Raw genomic sequence first — 23,856 nt, forward strand, 5'->3', positions numbered from 1 at the left:
CTAATTAAAGCAACAGAATTCACATATAAAATTGGTCTCTATAAAATTTACATTAAGAATAGAAAAAGTAATATTTAATAAGCAATTGACTGAATCATATTATTGCTAGCCCATTGTGAGGCTAAGCCTACCTCATCCTCCTTAGTATCGTTTGTTAAAAAAAATGAAATCAATTGATAGCTAATTTAATCATATTATTATCTGCGTGCGAAAGACTTTTTTTATAACCGGCATTACACACCTCTTAAGATGTTTTGAACGTGTTTAAAAATAGAGAAAATAATATTTAATAAACAATTGATTGAATCACATTATTACCAACCCATTGTGAGGCAAAACCTATCCCCTTTCCCTTAGTGTAGATAATATCGTTTGTTAAAAATAAAATAAAAAACAATCATTTAACAATTAATTTAATCACATTATTATTTGCGTGCAAAAGACATTTTTTATAACCGGCATTACACGCTTATTAAGATGTTTTGAACGTGTTTAAAAATAGAGAAATTGAATCACATTATTGGTACCCCATTGTGAGGTACTAATTAAAAAAAAACACAAAAAAAATAATTATAAAAAAAAAGCACTGTTAAAATGACGAAAATGCTTCTGCCTTATTTGATGCATTATTTTGTGATGCATTATTTTGTGATGCCTTTGAAGTTTTTTGTCACCAAAAGCACTATTCACCTTTTGTGTTGGCTTTATATATAAGATGAGTTTACTCTTGCTTTACAAAGAAACTGTTTAGGGTTTAGGGTGTGGGGGAGTTCTTTACAGCTGCGAGATATGCTATTGCAGCTTCTTGTGCTGCCTTGGCGGAGGCTTATGCGCTGCTTCGGGGTTGTGAGGTGGGCTCCTTTTGGGGTCTTACATATGTGGTTTTTTAATCTGACTCCTTAGAATCTATTTCATGCCTCACTGGTTCGATGTAGAATGGTTCCTGGGAGGCCTTTCCAACTTTGGTGAGAGTCAAGGAGCTGGGGAAGACTTTTCAGAACTGTCGCTGGTCTTGGGTTCCAAGATCAGCCAATGTTGCGGCAGACTCTCTTGCGTCGACAAACAATCAGGATATGTGTGATGTTATCTGGGTCGATTGACCCCCCATCTTCTTTGGTACATGTTCTGAACAATGATGGCTTGCCGTGTCCACATTAATTTGTTTTGACAGGGTAGGGGGCGACGCTTGCTTTGTTGCAGCGTCCTCCTTATTGAAACCCTCTGCTCTGGTTTACTGCTATGTTTGTGTTAGCTTGCCTTGATGTAGGCTTCCGTGTACGTTCTGGCATCTTTGCCCTGGTATTTCATTCCTAGTTTCTTCCACAAAAAAAAAAAAAAAAAAAAATTGTTTTCATGACTTGAACATGTACCTTTCAATCACAAAGGAAAAGAGCAACATTTCTATTGCACCAAAACTTGTTTTCTTATAAATTACTCGATAAATTATTAAATTATTAATTATTTAGTATTCCTTGAAGTAATAAAGTTTTCTTAGTATCAAAACCATTCATTTAAAAATATCAAGTTAAAATTGCAATAGGTAATGTGAAAACTAAAATTGCAATTGATAAGAAGAATCCAGATCCTCACCAAATCCTCTTTGTAAGGATCTTGGAGATCCGTGAATTGTGTCAGTTCATTGTACATCGTGCAGTCAAAAATCATTTTGTGTTTAAAAATAGAGAAAATAATATTTAATGAACAACTGATTGAATCACATTATTGCTAGCCCATTGTAAAGCTAAGCTCACATTTTTCCCTTAGTGTAGATAATATCGTTTGTTAAAAAAAAAATCATTTGACAATTAATTTAATTACATTATTATCCGCGTGCGACAGACCTATTTTATAACCAGCATTACAAGCCTCTTAAGATATTTTGAACATGTTTAAAAGTAGAAAAATTGAATCACGTTATTACTAACCTATTCTGAGATACTAATTTTTTTTTTTTAAAAAGCACAAAAAATTAGTTATTAAAAAAAAAACTGTTCAAATAACGAAAATGTCTCTACCTTATTTGATGCATTATTTTGGAATGCCTTTGAAGTTTTTTGTCTTGGGGGCATTTTTGTCCAAATATTTTTGTTGAAGCTTGGTGGCACCAAAAGCACTATTCACTTTTTGTGTTGGCTTTATATATAGAGGTATTCATCAATTTACCCCCTGAACTTGTAAGGATTGACCAATTTCACTCCTCAGCTCTCATAATTAGTCAATTCCCCCCTCCACTCAACTTTAATTTTGGCCAATTTCCCTCCTCAACTCTCATAATTAATCAATTTGCACCCTATTGTTAATTTTTTTTTAATTTTCCATCTATTCTTCCGTTAAAGTAGGTATCCACATGACTGCCTTTGAAAGGCAAAAAAAGTCAATTTGCACTCTACTGTCATTTTCCGTTAAGTAGGTTTCTCAACACCTTACCAGAGGTAGATGAGGCTGAGGGAGGAGGCGACGGGGTGTGGGCAGTTGCAATCAACAAAAGCAGCATATCCAATGGACTAGGCTGCAAACAGCGGACGATGGAGGTGTTGGCGACAGTCACGGGCTCGGCTCGGAGAAAAGGGAAGAAGAAAAGAAAGTTCGAAGAAAAGGAAGAAGATAGAAGGTGTAGGGAAAATGACTTCTTTGCCCTTTAAAGGCAGTCATGCGGATACCTACTTAACAGAAGAATAGATGGAAAATTAAAAAAATTAACAGTAGGGTGCAAATTAACTAATTATGAGAGTTGAGGGGGGAAATTGACTAATTATGAGAGTTGGGGGGAAATTGGTCGATCCTTACAAGTTCAAGAGATAAATTGATGAATACCTCTTTTATATATATATATATATATATATATATATAAAGATATATAAGATGATGATATCGAGAAGAGGATCCTCTTCTAAGCTCAGGATGAGGATCTCCTGATCACGAAATCCGGGTCGTTCAAATTTAATCCAATAGTTGCAATTATGATAACTTTTAGAGGATCCCCTGTTTGGAGCCATTAGATTAAATTTAAATAACCTGGATTTCGTGGTCAGGAGGATCCATATTGATTGATTATACAAAAAAAATTAAATTCTAAATGAAAATGAAGATATAAAAATTTGGGATATTTCCAATATTTCTTTTTCTCTTAGTCCGACTACTCTAAAACCCCTTTGCGTTCCAAGTTAGGGTTTTTGGATAATCCAATTCAGGAAGAGAAATCGCAGGAACCACGATGATTCCCACCGCAATTAAGCTATCAGGCTCTGCCGCCACTGTCGCTCGAACCGCCAAGCTTGGGCCCTCCATACGATCACCGCTGTTCAGACTAGTCCACGGCGGGATCAACGGCTCAAACGCCAACCCTGTTGCTCTTCAGATGATCAACTACGCCCTCTCTCACGCCAGGTCTCAGAAATCAGGTCCTTTTACAATCCGGTCCTCTCATTTTTTGAATTTCCTTTTTTATTAATTTGTTTATAAATATGAAATTGAAATCATATTAATTTGAAATTTGGGTTGTGGGAAGTGTAGATGAATCGTATGCGCAAGGTCTGCTTGTACTGGAACAGTGCCTTTCGACTCAGACGAGTGAAGGGCAAGACTCTGCTGGTGATAATTCAAGGGGAATGGTGTTATTGGCCATGTCCACTTTATCATCTGAAAGGTTTCTTTTTAATCTTCTTGGTGTTTTTCTTTGATTTGCGCACTAGCGATGTTATACTTTAAACTATTTTAAATAGCTGAGAGGGTGATTAGAACTCGGGTGCATAGGGGGCACATCCGCTCTAGCCAAGTTTGCTTGTTTTGGGTGATTAGATAACCTATTTAAGTTATCGGTTTGATGGAATATGAAACTCATATTAATGAAATTCAAATTTTTCAGAGGAAATTTTGATGAAGCAATGGAGAAACTGCAAAAGGTTCAAGATTTAACCAGCTCTTCATTTGGTGTAAGGGGTAAGGTTATTTTATTGTTTTACATTTTTTCTGTATTTATTTTTTAAAGTTTTGCCTTAATAGACTGATCTATTGACTAATAAACCGTATTGGGTTTCGCTAAAGTTGCGGCCTTGGAGGCTCTTGTCGGACTTCACTTAGAGTTAGAGCAGGTAAGTCGACACAAAAGAAAAATGTTTTCTGGTGTTCTTTTATAGCTTGAATATGTACATGATTCTCCCTATATAGGATGATACTTCATCAGTGCTCGCAGATAAATGCTTAGAACTGTTGGTGAAGAATGAGCCTGAATCTAATAGTGGAGATTTTATAAATGCTCGCGCTAGAGCAGTAAAAGGGCTTGTTGAACTTGTCCATGGTAATGCTGCATCAGGTACAGTTGAAAGCTAGCCTTTGGCTATTTATATACATTTGCTTCAACTAGTACACTGCTGAGAGTCAGGAAAGAAAAAGAAATTTCTGAATTTAGGTTCTGTGCAGCTGAGTCGTTCTTTCAAGGACTTAAGGACAACCGGGCAATCACCGGTGACGTTCATCTTTCAAGTCATGATTGTCATCGCGTCTAAGACATATGAGATGATTAACTGATAGCTATTTTAGGTAGTACTGCTTTATCCTATGGAGAATTCTTGCATGCAACACAGAACTTTTCATTGGCGAAGGATGTCTACCAGAATGTTATTCAAGGGGGTTCAAAGAATGAAGAGCTTGGTAACTCAAATGCATTAGCAGCCTGTAATATGTCAGCAGAGGAAGTTTCCTTAGGGGCCATGTGTGCTTTGGGACAACTTGAGGCTCATTTGGGGTAAGTTCCTGACTACTGTTGAGGCTTGAGTCTTTCTCTCTCTCTCTCTCTCTCTCTCTCTCTCTCTCTCTCTCTCTCTCTCTCTTTTTCCTGTTTAGAATGATCGAGAGAATAAATCTTGTTCTTTTAGAAACTTTGCTGATGCGGAGGAGATATTGACTAAGGCTTTAACGATAACAGAGGAACGTTTTGGTGTGTTTCTTTGGCATAACTTTTGTTTCAGAGTGCTGTAGAATTCTCATAATTTTTATCTATTGATATGTTGGCCTCCTTTTGGTTCCTTGATTTTTGTGTAGGTTCTCATCACCCCAGGGTTGGTGTTGTTTTAACCTGCATAGCTCTCATGTTTCGACGTAAAGCAATGCTAGAGCATTCTAGTGCTCTTTTGATTCAAGAGGTTAGAACTTACATATTTCTTTGTCTGCTATATTTCTCAACTTAGGAAGCTTTCATTTTCTTGCTACTATATTCTATGGCTTATTCTTCCCCCTTCCACCCCGAAAAATAAAAATGACAGGGACTTTATAGAAGGGCAATAGAGTTGCTGAAAGCCCCACCATTGGACACAGAAGGTATGTGTTAACTGTGCCATAAATTTCTTCATATGAGAGCGGGTAATAATTGCTTATTGCCCTTTATTGGGTTGTGTAGGTACCGAAGCAAATGTAGATAGAAGTGATATAGTGGCCCTTGCAAGAGGTAATGGCTAAACATCCAAATGTTTCCTCAACATGAGCATACTCAATATTATACCCGAGCAATGACCATTTTTCGAAAATCAGCCTTGATTTGTTAAAACGACTGGGCCTTATTCCATACATGTTAACCAGTTTCCGGTTGCTCAAATCTAAGCAATGTTTCCTGCACCTGACTGGTGTGGCTTATACTGTAAAATGAGTATACATTCAAGTAGAATAGGTCTCTGTCTGGATATTTGGAAACCTGTAATGGCCTATATGGCTGCAGCTGTATGACCTGCTGACTTTTTAATCTAAACATTCTAACCAGTTTATCTGCATTGATATAGTTAATTGATTGTGTAGGCGGGTATGCCGAAGTGCTTTGTGTCCAACAGAACCGAAAGGATCAAGGTGAAAAAGCGAAGGGTTGGGCGGAGGCTGCATGGAGGAACCGCCGGATGTCATTGGCTGAAGCACTGGACATATCTAATACTAGTTCAGCAGTTCCAATTATAGATGCTCGAATCAGCAGGGTCCTGTAATGACGCCATTTCAAAAACTTGCAGTCGCAGTTGGAGGTTTTCTGGTGGTGTACATCACAAAGAATGAGGAGACTTGCTCGCATTCCGTCATATGTCCTTTGCAGGCGTTAAGGATGCAGCAACTAAGAGAAGAATTGGACCAAGCATATCGTTACGCCATGTGACATCATGGCATGAATGTACACCGTTATGTGTACCTATTTTCGGATAATGCAAGAGGTATCTTAGGTGGCCATAGGTGAGATGAACAAGCCCTCGGAAATAGATTTGCCATCGGAGTTGGATACCTTATGCTTATTGTCGAATAAACTTCTGTTGAGTTGACGGAGATTCGACTTCATTTTAATGAGGAACAAGTGTGAGTTTCGACTGACCTAAACCAGAAGCATTGAAGATTTTACGACGTGGATTGACCGGAGATCATGAAGACAACGTCGTCGGGTTGGACGTAAAAAGTGAAGAATATCAGAAGTGTCCTATATTACAAGAGTCAGATCTTCACACAAATTAATTGAGGTACAAAACAGAATTACCCACTTAGATGAATTGCAAAATGCAGATTGGTACAGGTGCTTGTTACAAATAAAGACCTCAACACAGCCAAATTTAACGATCACAGAGGAATATCAAGGCCTTTTCCAATCTCCACTCCGATCAACTGCAGTATTCCCTTGTTCAATATCTGGAAATTATGAAACCAAAATTAAACATATCAGCCAAAAGCGGTCGTTCTACAGTGACGTTAACTGCACTTTTTCGACTGGCTGTAAGGTCGAAGTATCAATACTAGACCATGAAAACCCAAAAGAAGAATTTTACCAGTTCCACAATGAAGGTTCCGATAAGTCCAATCATACAAGCTCTAGAATTCCATATTTCTGCAGTCCTGGTGAATCCAGCTAAAGGGGCCTTAAGTTTTGGCTCTACTTTTGGCACCACCACCTGCAAATTTTGATCCATATTAATGATTAATCCACCTTTTCACAACCATACTTTATGCAAAAAGTTCTAAAAATTCATACAAATTACAACGTCATGAGAGAAAACAAATGAACAAATGGATGGCCTGTTTGGAAAGCGCTTTTAAACTCTCAGATCACCAAAACCGCTTCTGACAATAATTAGAGAAAGAAAAAAAAAACGGTTCATTTCTATTAAAAATATGAACATGCTTGTAATTACAAAAGTGCTTTTTAAAGAAGCATTTCCGGCCAAAGAACGTACCCCAGCAGGAAGTTTGGCAGCTTGAACTCTGAAGGAGCTGGGACGCCTCCTGGGAACTGGGTGGAGTTGCTGGGTTTGAGGATTTGCTGTTAGAACCCTAGTGGGGAGGAGAGAAGATGAAAGTATGGTACATGAAGTTGCCATGTTTTTACTTTCTTTTTTTATTTAATTTAAAAGTGTTGTTTTGGTTGTGATATATGTCATGCTCTCAAGCTATGGCTTCTTTTGCCATCCTTATCTACACAGAACGATTGGCAAATAACTTTCCACGTCCATATAATTCTTTTGTGTTTTGTGGGGTATGAATTGACATCGATTTACGCTGGGACCAACAATGAGTTGTTATGGGTCACATTTCATGAACTATAAGTTATTTAACAGACACACACATATATAATATTCCCATATATATATATATATATATATATATATATATATATATATATATGTATCTTCTTTACCCATGCCTCTTGATCTTATCATGAGGAGAGGTATTAGGATGATGGCAATGAGAGGACGTAGCAAAACTTAATTATGCTGCGTATCGATGAGAAAATTTAAGATTATTAGAGAATTTTAAAATGATAGAATTTAAAAGAATGAAATTTTATTTTCTAAAAATAGTGAAATTTGTCTTTTGCCCAACTCAATAATACAATGAAATTTAAATGTGGAATTTAATGTATATTTAGAGTCATTGTTATATAAATGAGAGTGGTTAGCTAATGTTCTAGTATTGATGGTGGTAGGTCCTACAACGGTGGTAGGAATGACGGTTGGCAACTTGACATGCATGGTTGAGTTTTTATTTTTTTTTCCTCAAATTTCAAATTTATTTTCTTCATACAAGGTCAAGTTTCAAAAAATTTATTCAATATAGAGAGTATTTTGAGTCCAATAAGTAGCATGTGCGAAAAATGAGGCAATAATGTATAAAGTAGAGAGTCGAAATTTTGAAACCCTTTAGGAAGACAAAATTTCAACTTGATGCTTAGATTTATAAGTTAGCTAATTTAATGTTACTTGGTACTATAATCTAATGATATTCATCTTTACTTAAATATTTATAAGTTAAAAGTCCTAGATTTGACTACTGTGGATTACCAGTGTGATGCTAAATTAAAATGACATGCTCATTGTGTAACTTAGCCCAAATACTCCACCCCTCATAGTCCAGATCCCTTAACCTTTAGGGCACGTTTGTTTGACAAGATTAAGAGGGCTTGGACTGGACTAGACTATAGTCCGACGTTTGGTGTGCATCCGGATTAGCTTTAATGAGCTTAACCCGGACTTGCTTGGACTAACTGCCTCCTTAGCCGTTCTTAACGAGCAACCCTAAAATCGGGCGGATTCGTAAGCCAGAGAAAACCGAGAGATTTTCTGCGTCGTCCCTTCGTCCAGTCGAAGCCCTTCGTCCTCATCTCTACGTTCCCTCAACGTCGTCCTTGCCGTGCTCCCTCATCTTCGTCCTCCTCACCCTCATCTCTACGTCTTCGGATCTCTGCATCTGCTCGCCCTCATTTGTATGGTAAACTTCGATTCTTCTATTAATTTCATGTATTTGTGTTGCAGATGGTAATTTTACTGAGCTTTATTTGATTTTGTTGTTTTGGGTTTGATAATTTTTTAATCATAGAGATCTGCACTTGAATAAATTAGGGTTTTGATATTTAGGTGAAATTGAAATTAGAATTTGGGCTTTTCATAAGATGAGATGGAACTTGGGAATTTAGGATGTCAAAGTTGTAAAACTTGGAAGTCCTACCCACATGTTGTTTTCGATTTTTAAAAATTGGGGTTTCAACAATGGGAGTACTCTGTGCGTGTGTGTGTCTGCGTGTGTGTGTGTGTGTTAGTGTACTCTGTGTGTGTGTGTGTGTGTGTGTGTGTGTGTAATTTATGTGTATGTCATTACCAAAAATCCTCGTCTCCAAGCATACTCTCTCCAAACACCTATTTCACTGTATGTTTTTATCTGCCAAATTAGGATGAATTGATGAGTTAGTGCAGAAGTGTATGTGTGTGTCTGTACTCATTACTCTGTGTGTGTGTGTGTGTAATTTCTGTGTATGTGTGTGTGTGTGTGTTTGTGTGTACTCATTAACGTAGGGGGTGTGTGTGTGTGTTTGTGTACTTTGTGTGTGTGTTTGTGTACTCTCTCTGTGTGTGTACTCTGTGTTTGTGTAATTTCTCTGTGTGTGTGTGTGGTTGTGTACTCATTAACGTGGGGGGGGGGGTGTGTGTGTGTTTGTGTGTACTCATTACTGTGTGTGTGTGTTTGTGTACTGTGTGTGTGTGTGTATGTGTGTACTCATTAATGTGGGGGGGGGGGGAGCGAGAGAGGGTGAGGCAGGGAAAGAGGTAGGGTTGGTCTAGAATTTTTGTTCCAACTGGAAGTCCTCCCTGCAACAATCTCTCTGCTTATATTCTAATGTTGCGGTTAAGTTTCATTCAAAAGATTAGTGTCCGGTTTGAACTATTTTTGTCCTTACTTAATTGCTCATCTTTTGATCTTGAACTAGAATGGATGTTTTTTATGTGGTCTGTGAGTTTAGTTGGTGTGTTTAGTTGGTGTGTTTCTGTGTGTGTATCTGTGTGTAATTTCTGTGAGTGTGTGTGTGTGTGTGTGTTTGTGTGTACTCATTAACGTGGGGGGTGTGTGTGTGTGTGTGTTTGTGTACTGCCTGTGTGTGTGTGTGTAATTTCTGTGTATGTGTGTGTGTGTACTGTGTGTGTGTCATTTCTGTGTGTGTGTGTTTGTGTACTGCACTGGAAGTGTGTGTGTGTGTGTGTACTGTGTGTGTGTGTGTGTAATTTCTGTGTGTGTATGTGTGTGTTTGTGTGTACTTATTAACGTGGGGGGTGTGTGTGTGTGTGTTTGTGTACTGCCTGTGTGTGTGTAATTTCTGTGTATGTGTGTGTGTACTGTGTGTGTGTACTCTGTGTGTGTTTTTGTGTACTGCCTGTGTGTGTGTGTGTATTGTGTGTGTGTGTCTAATTTCTGTGTATGTGTGTGTGTGTGTACTGTGTGTGTGTGTGTACTGTGTGTGTGTTTGTGTACTGCCTGTGTGTGTGTGTCTAATTTCTGTGTATGTGTGTGTGTGTGTCTAATTTCTGTGTATGTGTGTGTGTGTGTGTGTTTGTGTACTGCACTGGAAGTGTGTGTGTGTGTGTACTGTGTGTGTGTGTGTGTTTGTGTGTACTCATTAACGTGGGGGGTGTGTGTGTGTGTTTGTGTACTGCCTGTGTGTGTGTACTGTATGTGTGTCTAATTTCTATGTGTGTGTGTGTGTACTGTGTGTGTGTGTAATTTCTGTGTGTGTGTGTTTGTGTACTGCCTGTGTGTGTGTGTACTGTGTGTGTATCTAATTTCTGTGTATGTGTGTGTGTGTGTACTGTGTGTGTGTGTTTGTGTACTGCACTGGAAGTGTGTGTGTGTGTACTCTGTGTGTGTGTGTGTTTGTGTGTACTCATTAACGTGGGGGGTGTGTGTGTGTGTTTGTGTACTGCGTGTGTGTGTGTGTACTGTGTGTGTGTGTGTTTGTGTACTGTATATGTGTGTGTGTATATGTGTACTCATTAACGTGGGGGGGGGAGCGAGAGAGGGTAAGGCAGGGAAGGGGGTAGGGTTGGTCTAGAATTTTTGTTCCAACTGGAAGTTCTCCCTGCAACAATCTCTCTGCTTATATTCTAATGTTGCGGTTGAGTTTCACTCAAAAGATTAGTGTCCGGTTTGAACTATTTTGTTTGTCCTTACTTAATTGCTCATCTTTTGATCTTGAACTAGAATGGATGTTTTTTTTGTGGTCTGTGAGTTTAGTTGGTGTGTTTAGTTGGTGTGTTTCTGTGTGTGTGTATCTTTAGTTGGTCTGTGAGTGTGTGTGTATGTGTGTGTGTATCTTTAGTTGGTGTCTGTGTGTGTGTGTGTGTATTCTGCACTGGAAGTGTGTGTGTGTGCTCTGTAAGTGTGTGTGTGTATTTAGTTTATAACCATGATATTACAATGTGAATGTTTTGTATGCTGAACTGCAATATTTTGTGGTTGTTGGTTGCAGAGAAGAGGAGCATAAACGGAAGGATAAGGCTAAGACTACCGCTTCACAGGTGTCATTTAATTTCCCTTTTAACATGCAATGCCTAGCAATTGTGACTTGACTGGTTTTTTTTTTTGTTGATCCAACATTAATTGTGACTTGGCTGTTTAGTTTTTGGGCTGTTAATGCAGTTACTTTTTTCAGAATTCTTTGTATACCGTTTATTTTGATCTAGTTCATTTCGTATCATAATCACTTCATTTCCATCACCCTTAATAACAGTAAATATTACATATATAATGTCCTTATTTAATTTTCCTTTTTTTTTTTGTTTGGATAGATATGGATCGAATGAAGCTTTTATTGATCTTATTGTTAGAGATGTCTCATTTAGAGACAATTTGCATTTGTACGATTCTTGTGGTGATGATGCTAAGGGCCAAACAGAGACATGTTGAACGACCCACTTTGACTAATCGTTCACTTGTTAGACGAGAGATTAGTTTATGTTATCTAAATGGTATAATAGGGAATACTGATATTGAATGTGTCAACGAATTGAGAATGGATAGAAGGACTTTTGCCATATTATGTGACTTACTTCGTCAAGATGGGAGGGTAAAAACTGATGGTTTGGTGTCTGTAGAGGAGCAGGTGTGTATGACTTTACAAATACTAGCACATCATACTAAGAATCGTAGTATTGGCGGTAGATTTTATAGGTCGGGAGAGACTATAAGTAGGTATTTCAATAGCGTATTGCAAGGAATTTTGCGATTACAAGGTATCCTACTAAAAGTCCCTCAGCCTGTGCCTATTGATTCTACAGATCCTAGGTGGCGATGTTTTAAGGTATGATAATTTTTTTTCATTTTCCCTAAGCTTTAACTCTTCATTCCCTTTGTATAAATTAACAAAAGCTTAATTTTTTTTTTTTTTCAGAATTGCTTAGGAGCAATAGATGGAACACACATTGATGTGCATGTACATGAAATTGACAAACCAAGATACCGAACAAGAAAGGGTCGAGTCGCAACTAATGTGTTAGGTGTGTGTTCAGGCGATATGCAGTTCATATATGTGTTTCCGCGTTGGGAGGGTTCCGCATCAGACTCTAGAGTGCTACATGATACAATTACTAGGCCTAATGGTTTTAAGGTACCAACGAGTAAGAGTATTAGTTAGTCTCAACTTTGTAAGTTAGGTTTAGTTTTGTTTGTCAACTACAAAACACTAATAACGTTTTTTTTTATTAGGTTATTATTACCTTGTAGATGGTGGTTATACAAATGGTGAAGGATTCCTTGCACCCTATAGAGGAATACCTTATCATTTATCTGAATGGGAGGGACGAACGCCTTCTAATAAGGAAGAGTATTTTAACATGAAGCATTCTAAGGCAAGGAATTTAATTGAACGTTGTTTTGGCTTGCTAAAAGGAAGGTGGTCGATACTAAGAAGTCCATCTTTCTATCCGATAAGGACACAAGGTCGAATAATTACCGCTTGTTGCCTACTACACAATCTTATTAGGCAAGAGATGTCTGTAGATCCACTGGAAAATTTGCCAATAATACAAGATGGACAAAATACAGAAGAAGGTGAATATGTTGGTAGTGTTGAAACATCTGACCAGTGGACTGCAAAGAGGAATGCCATGGCTCAGGAAATGTATAATGAATGGAGAGCAATTAGGAACCAGCAACCGAACTAGCTATATGTGTTAATGATAACATTTTATTTTAGTATTCCTTTTTATCATGCATTTGTTGGATATTAGCATAATTATTAAATTGCTCATCAGTGAATGTTAAAATTTTTTTATTGATTGGATGATATGCAAATTAATTGGATATTATGCAAATTGATTATTTGTATTGTATTTTAGTACATTCAAATATTTTTTGTTTAGGTATGGATAAAGACAATATTTTGAATGCTACTCAAGAGCCAAAAGGAAGAAGGCGTAAATGGGAAGCATTTGAGGAAGAAGTATTACTATCCGTTCTTGAGGATTTTGTTGCTCGGAAGCAACGGTGTGACACCGGTGCTTTCAAACAAGGTACTTTGATTGAAATAGCGAAAGCTGTCAATGTTTTATATCCTCATTCCAATATAAAGGCAACTCCACATATTGAGTCAAAGTTGAAGAAATGGAAAAAAACATATAGTATGGTCGTTGACATGATAAACACAAGTGGATTTGCATGGAATGATGTCAAAAAGTGCGTTGAAGTTGATAGTGATGACGCATGGCAAACTTATGTGCAGGTTCATATCCTATTTTATTTATACATTAGTTTTGTTCTTGCTGCTTTATTTGTTACACATGCTCAATTTTAGTTTTGCTATGTTGATATAATCTTAGAAAAATAAAGAAGCCGATGGATGGAGAAGCAAACCTTTTCCACTGTATGATCGATTCGCATATATATTTGGAAAAGATCGGGCTACAGGTAATGTAGCCGAAACCCCTGCTGAAATGGTGGAGGAACAAAGTCATGATCAAGTTGGTGCAAGTGATATTGGAGGTGAAAATTTTGTTTCTTCAATGAACGAACAAAGCCAACAAAGCATCCCATCTGAAAATAGCCAACGAAAGAGGAAAAGAGGTGTGGGAAGTTCAAGTGATGGAACCGAGGCAATTATCAGTGGACTGAAAGAATTTTATGTTGAAAGTGGGAAGAGGATGCAAATGGTAACTAAAGCTTTAGTTCAAGGTACTGCAGATCATAGTGACATAGCTAACGAACTTGAAGAAATGGGTCTTTCTCCTATGGATCAAATTGATGCATTGTCTCTTATTTTGGATAAACTAAAAAATGTGGGAGTGTTCAGGGCAATCAAACCGGAACTCAAGAAAGTGTTTGTCCAAAGGCTTTTAAGCGACAAAGCAAGCGGATGAGTATATTATGTGGTGTCTTTTGATATGGATGTATTTTATTAATCGTACAATCTTAGGTTATGACTTATAACTTAGCTTTCCACTATGAAGTATTTTGGCTAATGTTAACTAGGAGTTTGTAAATTATGGAGATCTACTTTTGAATGGTATACTATAGTTCACTGGTATTTTGTAAATTATGGAGATCTTCTTATGTACTTGCTCTTGCTTGTTAATCTAGTCAGCTATGAATTATGCCACATGGAAAAAGAGACGGCCCCTTATAGCCTGTTTAATTACCATGCTTTTCTATTTTCTTTTCTTTTGAGCAAGGTTTGTTGGGTACACTTGGAGGATTCTTGAAACCAAAGTATTAGTACTCACGTTTCCCCTTCCTTCAAAACCCTACCACCATTGGATCCTAGTCATCTTCACCCAACAGAGAACCAGAACACCATATATCATGCACGTGAAGAACTTAAGTGACATTTTCTATGGCAATTTTACTTGCTTCAGACAAATATCTAATATGAGTTCCGTTTTCTTAAACTCTATAATCCAAGAAAACTATCATTAGTTAATGTTCGATTTTATTGCATAAAGTTTAGGATTACTCTATTACACAAGTATCTTCTCATGACATTTGTAGCATTACTTTATTACACAATGGCAAAAATTTGTAGTCCTAGTGTAAGCAAACACAAATCTGATGAACAGTACTGTTTTTATTATCCTGCTTCTTAGTCCGACACTGCACCAAACGCTTCACTAAGTTAGTCCAGCTTAGTCTAGTCTAAGCCAGTCCAGCTTAGTCCCTGCAGCTAGTCCAGTCCGAGACAGTCCGGCGCAACAAACGCCCCCTTAGTGTAAATATATCTACCTCGTTTAAATAAAAAAATAGTGTAAATATATCTACCATAATAATCGATATCGGACTTGTTATTCATAAGAGTCGAACTTAAGATTACTAATATATCCCTTGTATTAAAAAAAGATAAAAGATCATCTTGTCTAATTCCTCTTAAAAGCGAAAAAAAAAACTCGATAGATTAGATCAAATTTACTTATTTGGTACGAAGATGAGAATGAATAGGTACAAGAACAAACAAATGACTACAAATATTGGATGTGGGATAATCAATTGATCTTCTTGGTTATCTCATATAGATCGTACCTTCAAATAACATGAACAAGAATGGTACTCATTCCTTTGCAACGTAACACGTAGAACTTCGTTGCCAGAAAACAAAACTGCACGGCTAAAATCGTCAAAATAAAAATGACGAGGGACTATAGTGAAAATAGGTCAAACTATAAGTCCCTTAAAACTAACGAACCTTCCTTTTTTACATCCAGGTTCATCCTCCCGAACCAATTAATTGAATTAATCAACGATTTGCTGCTTCTTTTTCGCCGCTTCAGTTTTTTTATATACCCACAAAAAGCACCCCCCCCCCCCTCTCTCTCCTCCTCTCTGGAACTTGCTGGCCAATTTCTCACAAGCTTTAGGGTTTGTACATGGAACCCTCTGCTTCTTCATCAGCGACGTCCGGCCAATCATCGACGGTTCGTATCTGTCGCTGTAGCTTCTTCAGACGCTGTTGTCGCTGCTACTGTTGCTGTTGCTACACCTAAATTCGGTTGCATCGATAGCATCTCGATACTTTCTGACCAATTTTGACCGGAAATTTTGAGAATTTTGGGGGTTTTTCGTTGGTTATGGGGCTCACGGAGACTCAGCCGGGCCTCTCTCTAGGGTTTAGTTCGCATCAGAGTACGAGCTCGTCGAATTCAATCCAATCCGTTCCGCTGCAATTGCTCGACCAGAAAGGAGATAAGATTAGGGTTGAGAATGGGGATGATCGCGAAGAGGACGAGAAGTTCAATCTCTTGGGGCACTCTATCTGCCTGAAAAGACAGCGGGATGGGTTCGGAGTGAACCCGAACCCGTCAAAGTGCTTGGCGGTTGAATCGGCTGGGCTGGAGGCGAGGCGGGCCGCTGTTCGGTCTTGGGGGAACCAGCCCCTTTCGGTTGCGGACCCGGAGGTCCATGAAATTATGGAGAAGGAAAAACTTCGGCAGTTCAAAGGTATTGAATTGGTTGCTTCTGAGAATTTTGTGTGCAGAGCTGTGATGGAAGCTCTTGGCAGCCACTTGACGAACAAGTACTCCGAGGGTATGCCCGGAGCGAGATACTACACGGGCAATCAGCATATTGATCAGATTGAATTGCTATGTCATGAACGCGCATTGGCAGCTTTTGGTCTTGATCCTGAGAAATGGGGTGTCAATGTCCAGCCTTATTCTTGTACCTCTGCGAATATCGCAGTCTACACCGGTCTTTTGCTCCCAAATGATAGGATTATGGGCTTGGATTCGCCTTCGGGAGGGCATATGAGTCATGGGTATTATACTTCAGGTGGGAAGAAGGTAACGGCTGCCTCGATATTCTTTGATAGTTTCCCTTACAAGGTAAATCCGCAAACAGGGTACATTGATTTTGATAAGCTTGAGGAGAGGGCGGTTGATTATCGTCCCAAGATACTTATTTGCGGTGGTAGCTCATACCCCAGGGAGTGGGATTATGCCAGGTTTAGGCATATTGCAGATAAATGCGGAGCTGTGTTGATGTGTGACATGGCTCATATTAGCGGTCTTGTGGCAGCCAAGGTTTGAAATTTGATATCTTAACTCTCTCCCATTTATTTATTTTGTTAAGTTTCTCAAGTCTGTTAGCTATTTCTATACATGCGCGGCGCTATTATTATTGCTTCATAGCATATATGTCTTGAACTTGTGGGAAGAAGGAGAACGCAAATATTTTGACTGATATACTAAGATATCATATCATGTGGGCCGAAGGAGAATGCCAATCTTCGGAAAGTTCCTAGAGCTGTGATTTGGTGTTTTGTGTGGACCACAATTAGCAAGTTGCTGAATTTGTTACCTGTTTCTGTACATGTGTGATGCTATTATTACTGTTTTATATCAATTTATTCACTAAGCTATAGACTGGCTGAGTGGCTGTTGTAGGAGAGCAGGGTACTTTTAGAGTCCCCTCTCTTACTTGGCAATATAGTGGACCATCTTTTTAATGCTCATAAGTTGAGCTGCAAAATAACAACATGGGCTGCACCATTTTACATTCTTATTGACAAAATGAAATAGATAATGAATTGATTCATAGAGATATATATCACAATCTCTTGGTTCAAAACTGATACCTAAACGGTATTTTATCTTTAAGTATTTTGGTTGAGCTGTTTATTCATAAACAATTGTGTAATAGCATGCAAATAGTTCTTTTGCTGGCTATACAGCGGTCTAGTGGACTTTATGTTGACTTTCTAGCATCATTAGATAACTACAGGATCGAGATATTTATTAGGCCATACTTATATCAGTTGAAAAAAGGTATATCTGCTATATATTTTCCTAGTTGAAAAAAGGTATATCTGCTATATATTTTGTTACTTACCAGCTACTATTCATTACAGGAATGTGCAAGCCCGTTTGATTATTGTGATATTGTTACGTCAACAACGCACAAAAGTCTCCGGGGTCCTAGAGGAGGTATTATTTTTTACAGAAAAGGCACAAAATTAAGGAAGCAAGGTGTACATCATACTGATGAGGGTAGTAACAATTATGATTTAGAGGAAAAGATAAACTTTGCCGTTTTCCCCTCCCTACAAGGAGGTCCTCACAACAATTATATTGCTGCTCTTGCCATCGCCTTAAAACAAGTAGCTACTCCAGAGTATAAAGCATACATGAACCAGGTGAAGAGAAATGCACAGGCCTTGGCTAATGCTTTGTTAAGAAGAAAATGCAGATTGGTGACTGGGGGTACCGATAATCACTTGCTGCTTTGGGATCTGACTGGTCTTGGTATAACAGGTATTATAATGTTAATCAGCCCAATTTACACATGGTGGATTATGAAATTATATTTCCATGTAGAGAACATCTACTGTTTAACTTTCCAGTTCTGTTCTCATTTTAGTCGAATTGGTTTTTTATAGTTAGGTAAAAATCCAAGTTTACATACATGTTCATGTTGGCATTAGATTGTAAGCAAAAACATGCCCAAGGCCGGGCGCTTCCCTCTTAAGGAAGGGGCAGTGTGGTATTCCACGGGAGAGGTTTTATTCCTGGCGCATGTTAGTGCGTTGGGCTCACATTAACAACCCAACTAATTTCTTAAAGAGGTTGCTTTGGGGGCTCCAAAGCCACTCTGCTGCTCTAGTTTATTTGCAGCATTTGCAATCTGTTTGCCCTACATCTTTTCACCTTTTTATCACATGATTGCTTTTATATTCCAAACACAGAAGGTGATTTTCTGTAAGAACAACTTAAATATGTTTTTACAAAGTTCAATGGTGAACTTCTGGTCATTGATAATTTCAAAATAGAGAGAAAGGAAAATGTCTACAGAGCTTCTAGGTTAGAAACACCAACCTGGCAGTTTAGGGTGGTCAAGGCTGCTTAGGGAAGCTACATTTGATGGATCACCGCTTTAAGCAGTTATGTTCTGGGATCCTTAATTACTTTGCATAATTTCTGAAATTGTTGTGGGGACTTGATATCCTCTCACTTTCTGTACAGTTTTAATTATTAGCTAGTTTAATCCCAAATTTGGATGATAGTTGGGGTTCATATCTTTTTCCTACCCTTTCTTTATTTCTTTCACTTTGGTTAAACTTGCAGTCTTGTATAATTTTAATTTCTTAAGGTCTAATTTTGTACTTCACTATCTAACCCTCTTTCCTGTGTACAATTTAAATGTTATAGGTAAGAACTTTGAAAAGGTCTGCGAGTTGGCCGACATCACTCTCAATAAAACTGCTATATTTGGTGATAATGGTGCTCTTTCTCTTCGGGGAGTGAGAATTGGTAAGCAGGCTTTGTCATTTGAATTTGATCTTTTATTTTCTGCCATTTGGCTGCTTGAGTTCTTTTGAAATGTGGACATCAGGATCTAACGGAAGTCCCAATTTTTTTAAAGTCATTTCGTACAGATTGCCTTTTGTCTTTGTTTTTCCTTCTGTCTAGTGATGTAATAAATTACTCAGCCAACTTGCCTCACAGCGCATTTTTCTTTTCATTATTCAATGGTGGAGCAATTTCGTATCTCAGCTTATCTGTTTTCCAAAATATGTTTTGCTGTATTATGTATGGATATTAAGCTTCCTTATGCCTGTTCGTTTTTTCAGGTACTCCTGCTATGACGACAAGAGGTTGTGTGGAGACCGATTTTGAGACAATTGCAGACTTTCTTCTAAGGGCTGCTCAGATCACTGCTTCTGTTCAGAGGGAACATGGAAAATTTCAGAAAGATTTTATGCAAGGTCTCCAGAACAACAAAGATATTGTTGAGCTCAGAAATCGGGTTGAAAAATTTGCGTACCAGTTTGAAATGCCAGGATATGATTGATATTCAAACACGTGACATCGTTCTTGTATGTGCAGCTTATTATCTTTGCTTCTGTGGCTTACGCCTTGCTTTCGTGGTAACCATACACGATTCTTATTTTTTGACCGCCTGTTCTGTGTTCTGATTAGTTTCGTGTAAATTACACAGGAATACCAGAAAATATGTTGCCGATTATCAGAAGTAGTCCTTGTCCCACGTCTCTGCCTGACAATTTCTTTGTGGTTTTTGTATAGATTATAGCGAATTTTAATTGTCTACATCTTTGTGAAGGTGTAACTAAAAGTATTGAGTTTGGTCTCTTTTGTTAGCTATTGTTCGTTCATCTAGTTGGAACTTGGAGATGCCGAACCTCTACAGGTCCGTTTGGTTATTCGGGAATCGGAATTTAAAACCATACACCGGTATGGAAGAGGAGTTTTGTTCCCGAGCAGCCTATTGCGGAACAGGGGGCTTCTTGTTAATGTAACGAAAGTTTATGTGCAGCATTTTACTCTTTTATGTACCCTACATTTATCTGGTCGTATTCAACATTCTGCAGTTGTATCATGCCTTGTGTGAAAGAAGCGGGAATCTCAAGCAGTACCTTTCTTTCAAGGACAGCCTTTATTTTTTCCTTCTTGCAAAGGTCCAAAGGATCATAATAATTGCATGTGTGTTTAGGCCAATTGATGAGGATAATGGGCCTGTCTCTTTGCAGTCAAATTTTCATTCTCTTTTTGTAAATTGGAGTGGTTTAATATAGAGAGTTTTAACGAAAAGTCCGCGGTACTGATTTAAACGAAAAATCATATTTTTACACTAAAAAGTCAATCCTGGTATTATTTATTTTACCTTTTATTTTGTTCTTATCGTTAAATTTAAAGTTTTCAAGTCCTTTTAATATATTGTCGTCATGTAAAAGAAAAAGGTTCATTGTAATTGATGGTGTGTTTTTGGTTGTTTGCTTTCCCCAATTTTTAATTGATTTTACTTACTATGGACTCCTTCAAGGGAGGCAAGACATGAATTTCCGGCAAGGGACAAAAAGCATGGGATACGGTTATGTCACTTGTTGTATACAATTATATTTCTATCCTCAGTTACTACGAGACTAACTGATCGTTTGGAAGTCTTTCTCGCGAAAGAGTTATGACACCCAATATCAAAATCTTGAGCTTTGACAAAATTAACCCCTAAATCTTAGACTCAAAGAATTATACGAGAGAATACGTGATTTAGTTTATATAATTATGTGTCTATCGACTAATCGGTGATTGGCAAGTTTTTCTTGTAATGTGGTTGGTTTGAAAGGTTAAAAAGGGACGTGTAGGAAGAAGAATGGTCATGTAGTAAAATGAATAGTTATGAACCTTGTAGACCATCCCCATGGGGGTAGTGAAGGGAGGCCCCAATTACTAGAAAAAAAACAAAGAAAAAAAAACCGCAACCTCTTGGGGTTATCCTACACTAGGAAGAAGAAGGATTTTAAACGAATGGAATTAGGATATATATGAAATATAATGAAATAAAGCCGTTCCGAGATTTCCTTTGAAATGAAGCATAGATCGAGCACTACAAAGAAGTTCCGGTGGTTACAAAGGAAACCTGAAGCTCATATAAGTTATCAGAATGTTATGAGAAGGTTTCATCATGAGCACCATTGCCTTCAAAGTGAACCGAATCAGATAAAAGCTTCTTAATTATGATCAAAAGAAGGGGCTTTTTTGACCTTAAAGCAACCAAAGAATCAGACTACGGTCTTAAGCTTTCCTTTTTCATCATTCCTTCACAACAGGAATCATTACTCATTTACTAAAACAACTAACCACCAACTCTCGTACTTCATGAAAGCGATTTTTCTTGATTACCTACAAGCACTAAGAGCCAGTATTTTTTCAACCGTTGGATCGGGTCCGACTGTTATTGATCTTTAAATTTAAGTTGCTAGATCAACTCTAACGATCAATTGCGAAACGACACTCAATATTTGTTGGTACCTGAAAAAAAAGAAGATATTTTCATGAAAGGCACCAACAATTACAAGAGAGAAATCTTTTCAAAAGAATCATACACCCTGATAATTAATATTTCCTTTTCTTTGTTTTTTATATCAGCTAAAAAGTTTGCATAAATAGGATTTTGATTGTGCCCTCAAGTCTAAAAGATAATGACAATAAGCTTCCAATCCATTCTTTTTCATCTTTTCGTTCACCCAATCCTTTTTTACTTTCACTTTTTCTTCTTTTTGTGTTCTTGTAATTAATATTTGAAGAAAAATAGTCCTCAATTGGATTAAGCACTAGGTCTTCTCAACCCATAATTGCATTTCTTTATTTTTTTTATACTGACGGTTTTTTTAATACTAGCGAAATTCTAATTTTGATGTATATCATGAAAAAGAGAGATTTGAATCTGAAACGTAATAATTTAAAGCTAAAATTCCTACTAGACAATTCCTCACTTGCAAAAAAATACTAAATACAATAAAAGCTATTCTTGGATTCAACTATAATAACTAATAATGAACAATGTTTTACAAGTCGACGTTCAAAGTTGCTCTAAAACACTTTAATCTAGAGAAAAGTCACATATTTGCAACTAGTAACTTTTTCTTGTTTTTTTTCGATTTGAGGATATTCGATCATAATTTTGTCTAAATTATAAAAAGAAGATATTCAAATTTGAGCGTAAAAAAAAGAACCCGATGTTACAACAAACTTATCTACGCCCAGTTGAACTAGTAACTAGTGTTCAACTAGTAACTACTGGAACAAAATAGAAGACACGAGAGAGAAAGTGACAAGTAAGAAAAGACATTTTTCTTCGAAAGTAAAATTTTCTTTTCCAATAAGTTTTTTTAACTCAACACTATTGGGTTTTTTTTTTTTTTTTTTTTTTACCTATGACTGCAAAAGTCCAAGAGCTTCTTCCTCCCCTCAACAATTTCATCAAACAAATCATCAAGTTGGCTCACAATATTCTCAGAACCAGAATTCAACACCCCAAAACACTCTCTCAAATTCTCCACTCTCTCTCCAATCCCACTCTCACTCTCCCAATCCATCACTCCCTGCTGTGGGCTCCTCCTCTCTTCCAGTTTACCTCTCAGCTCCTCCATCGCCGCCTTTGACCGCCTGAACTCCCACATCAGAATCCCAGGCCTCTCGCTCATCTGCCCGATCTCCGCCGCCACCCGCTGCTGCAGTCTGGCCGTTGATATCATGAACGGTGATCCGAAGATCAAGCAACCTTCGTAGTCGTAGTCTCCTTCCTTGCAAAAGGTTGAGTCCTCTAGCGAGCAGAAGACCAGTCCGTACAGCAAGATCATGAGAAGCAGAGAGCTCACGTTTCTCATTGCGTACAGGACTCCCCTGAATCCGCTGAACCCATTAAGCTTCGATTCGACGGCGACCCTTTCGTCGAATTTCAGTGAGAGTGGTTGGATTCTCGTCTCCATCAGCGCTCTGTTCTCTTCCTCCAATCCAAACGCCTCCCGTCGGCACCGAGAAATCGTGCGCACCACCTGTTCGAAATGACAGAACTGATAAGTCACCCAAAAATTGATCTAAATTTTGAAAGAAGTTTAAAGATTGTGATCAGAATTGAAGACCCACCTGGCGGGAGAGCTGAGGATTGAGATGGTGGTGAGAGTCGAGGAGAGTGGAGGTGATGGTGAGGCCGGAAGTATAATAATTCTCCATGGCGGAGACGGCGGACTTGAGGACATGGCAGGCTTCCCAAAGCTTGGAGCTTTCGTCCATGTACTCGTCAAGCCACTTGTCCCCAACAGGCAGATGGAGCTTTTGGACGAGAAGGGTCAGCTGGGAGTGGAAAGATCGAAGAAGGGTAAGAGACCTTTGGAGGAATTGGATTGACATGAAGTTGTTCGAAAGATAGACCCTTTCGAGATCGTCCATCCCACGAGCCAGAAAGGAGTAGAAGCCATTGACAGAGTTGGTGGGGGAAGGATCATCCATTTTTTAGTTTGTTTTCTTCAATTCTTTTGGTGCGGAGTAAAAAGAGAGGGTGGTATTTGAATTTAAACGATGAGATGAGGAAGGAGTTGAGGTATGAAATGGGATTGTGGGAAGGAGGGAGAATCTTAGAAGAAGAAGAAGCTCAGGTTTCTAAGGTTGAAAACGATTGTTATTGTTGGGAGCAATGATGGGTGTTTCCTAAGGAGGGGAAAAGGATGAATGGTAATATGCCGTTTTCATCGTTTAAGCTTTTAATGGGATGAAACGATGTGTGAAAAATTAAAAATTAGCCTAAAAAAAACCCAAAAAGGTAATGTAATGTGTATTTGTGGATTGAGAGAGAGACGTATAC

The 23,856-nt window shown here is 38.1% G+C and overlaps 4 protein-coding genes across 5 annotated transcripts; 2 read left to right on the forward strand and 2 right to left on the reverse strand.

The window, feature by feature from the left end:
- The first annotated feature begins 3,113 nt into the window (after nt 1-3,113).
- LOC103427584 (uncharacterized) lies at nt 3,114-6,345 on the forward strand. Its single transcript, XM_008365643.4, has 12 exons — nt 3,114-3,401; nt 3,514-3,646; nt 3,866-3,939; nt 4,045-4,091; nt 4,168-4,312; nt 4,420-4,464; nt 4,540-4,744; nt 4,875-4,936; nt 5,041-5,141; nt 5,262-5,316; nt 5,396-5,443; nt 5,788-6,345. Exons 1-12 carry the CDS (start codon nt 3,215-3,217, stop codon nt 5,964-5,966), a joined length of 1,281 nt encoding a protein of 426 aa, XP_008363865.2. The 5' UTR covers nt 3,114-3,214; the 3' UTR covers nt 5,967-6,345.
- Nucleotides 6,346-6,477: 132 nt separating this feature from the next.
- On the reverse strand, nt 6,478-7,439 carry LOC103427586 (light-harvesting complex-like protein OHP1, chloroplastic). The gene is made up of 3 exons (XM_008365644.4): nt 7,191-7,439; nt 6,786-6,908; nt 6,478-6,648 (listed from the first exon to the last, which is right to left on the reverse strand). Exons 1-3 carry the CDS (start codon nt 7,332-7,334, stop codon nt 6,580-6,582), a joined length of 336 nt encoding a protein of 111 aa, XP_008363866.2. The 5' UTR covers nt 7,335-7,439; the 3' UTR covers nt 6,478-6,579.
- Nucleotides 7,440-15,414: 7,975 nt separating this feature from the next.
- On the forward strand, nt 15,415-20,142 carry LOC103427588 (serine hydroxymethyltransferase 7-like). Of its 2 annotated transcripts, XM_008365647.4 has the most exons (5): nt 15,415-16,781; nt 17,609-18,011; nt 18,906-19,007; nt 19,328-19,573; nt 19,696-20,142. In XM_008365647.4, exons 1-4 carry the CDS (start codon nt 15,831-15,833, stop codon nt 19,546-19,548), a joined length of 1,677 nt encoding a protein of 558 aa, XP_008363869.3. In that variant the 5' UTR covers nt 15,415-15,830; the 3' UTR covers nt 19,549-19,573; nt 19,696-20,142. The 2 variants fall into 2 exon arrangements, with proteins under 2 accessions (XP_008363869.3, XP_070676719.1); XM_070820618.1 differs by having other exon boundaries at nt 15,454-16,781; nt 19,328-20,142.
- A 2,201-nt stretch (nt 20,143-22,343) lies between these two features.
- Nucleotides 22,344-23,856, reverse strand: LOC103427587 (uncharacterized). Its single transcript, XM_008365645.4, has 2 exons — nt 23,142-23,856; nt 22,344-23,050 (listed from the first exon to the last, which is right to left on the reverse strand). The coding sequence occupies exons 1-2, from the start codon at nt 23,502-23,504 to the stop codon at nt 22,424-22,426; spliced, it is 990 nt and encodes a 329-aa protein (XP_008363867.1). The 5' UTR covers nt 23,505-23,856; the 3' UTR covers nt 22,344-22,423.

Source organism: Malus domestica, chromosome 04 (genome assembly GCF_042453785.1).
Source record: "Malus domestica chromosome 04, GDT2T_hap1".
NCBI lineage: Eukaryota > Viridiplantae > Streptophyta > Magnoliopsida > Rosales > Rosaceae > Malus > Malus domestica.

Excerpts from the sequence above, each read along its gene's own strand:
- LOC103427584 (XM_008365643.4), top strand. The coding sequence starts at position 3,215 with ATGATTCCCACCGCAATTAAGCTATCAGGCTCTGCCGCCACTGTCGCT. Across the intron at positions 4,465-4,539 it reads GGACAACCGGGCAATCACCG|GTAGTACTGCTTTATCCTAT; the intron begins GTGACGTTCATC and ends TAGCTATTTTAG. Across the intron at positions 4,745-4,874 it reads CAACTTGAGGCTCATTTGGG|AAACTTTGCTGATGCGGAGG; the intron begins GTAAGTTCCTGA and ends TTGTTCTTTTAG.
- LOC103427586 (XM_008365644.4), bottom strand. The coding sequence starts at position 7,334 with ATGGCAACTTCATGTACCATACTTTCATCTTCTCTCCTCCCCACTAGG. Across the intron at positions 6,909-7,190 it reads CTGCCAAACTTCCTGCTGGG|GTGGTGGTGCCAAAAGTAGA; the intron begins GTACGTTCTTTG and ends CAAAATTTGCAG. Across the intron at positions 6,649-6,785 it reads GAACCTTCATTGTGGAACTG|ATATTGAACAAGGGAATACT; the intron begins GTAAAATTCTTC and ends CATAATTTCCAG.
- LOC103427588 (XM_008365647.4), top strand. The coding sequence starts at position 15,831 with ATGGGGCTCACGGAGACTCAGCCGGGCCTCTCTCTAGGGTTTAGTTCG. Across the intron at positions 16,782-17,608 it reads GCGGTCTTGTGGCAGCCAAG|GAATGTGCAAGCCCGTTTGA; the intron begins GTTTGAAATTTG and ends TATTCATTACAG. Across the intron at positions 19,008-19,327 it reads TCTTCGGGGAGTGAGAATTG|GTACTCCTGCTATGACGACA; the intron begins GTAAGCAGGCTT and ends TCGTTTTTTCAG.
- LOC103427587 (XM_008365645.4), bottom strand. The coding sequence starts at position 23,504 with ATGGATGATCCTTCCCCCACCAACTCTGTCAATGGCTTCTACTCCTTT. Across the intron at positions 23,051-23,141 it reads ATCCTCAGCTCTCCCGCCAG|GTGGTGCGCACGATTTCTCG; the intron begins GTGGGTCTTCAA and ends CATTTCGAACAG.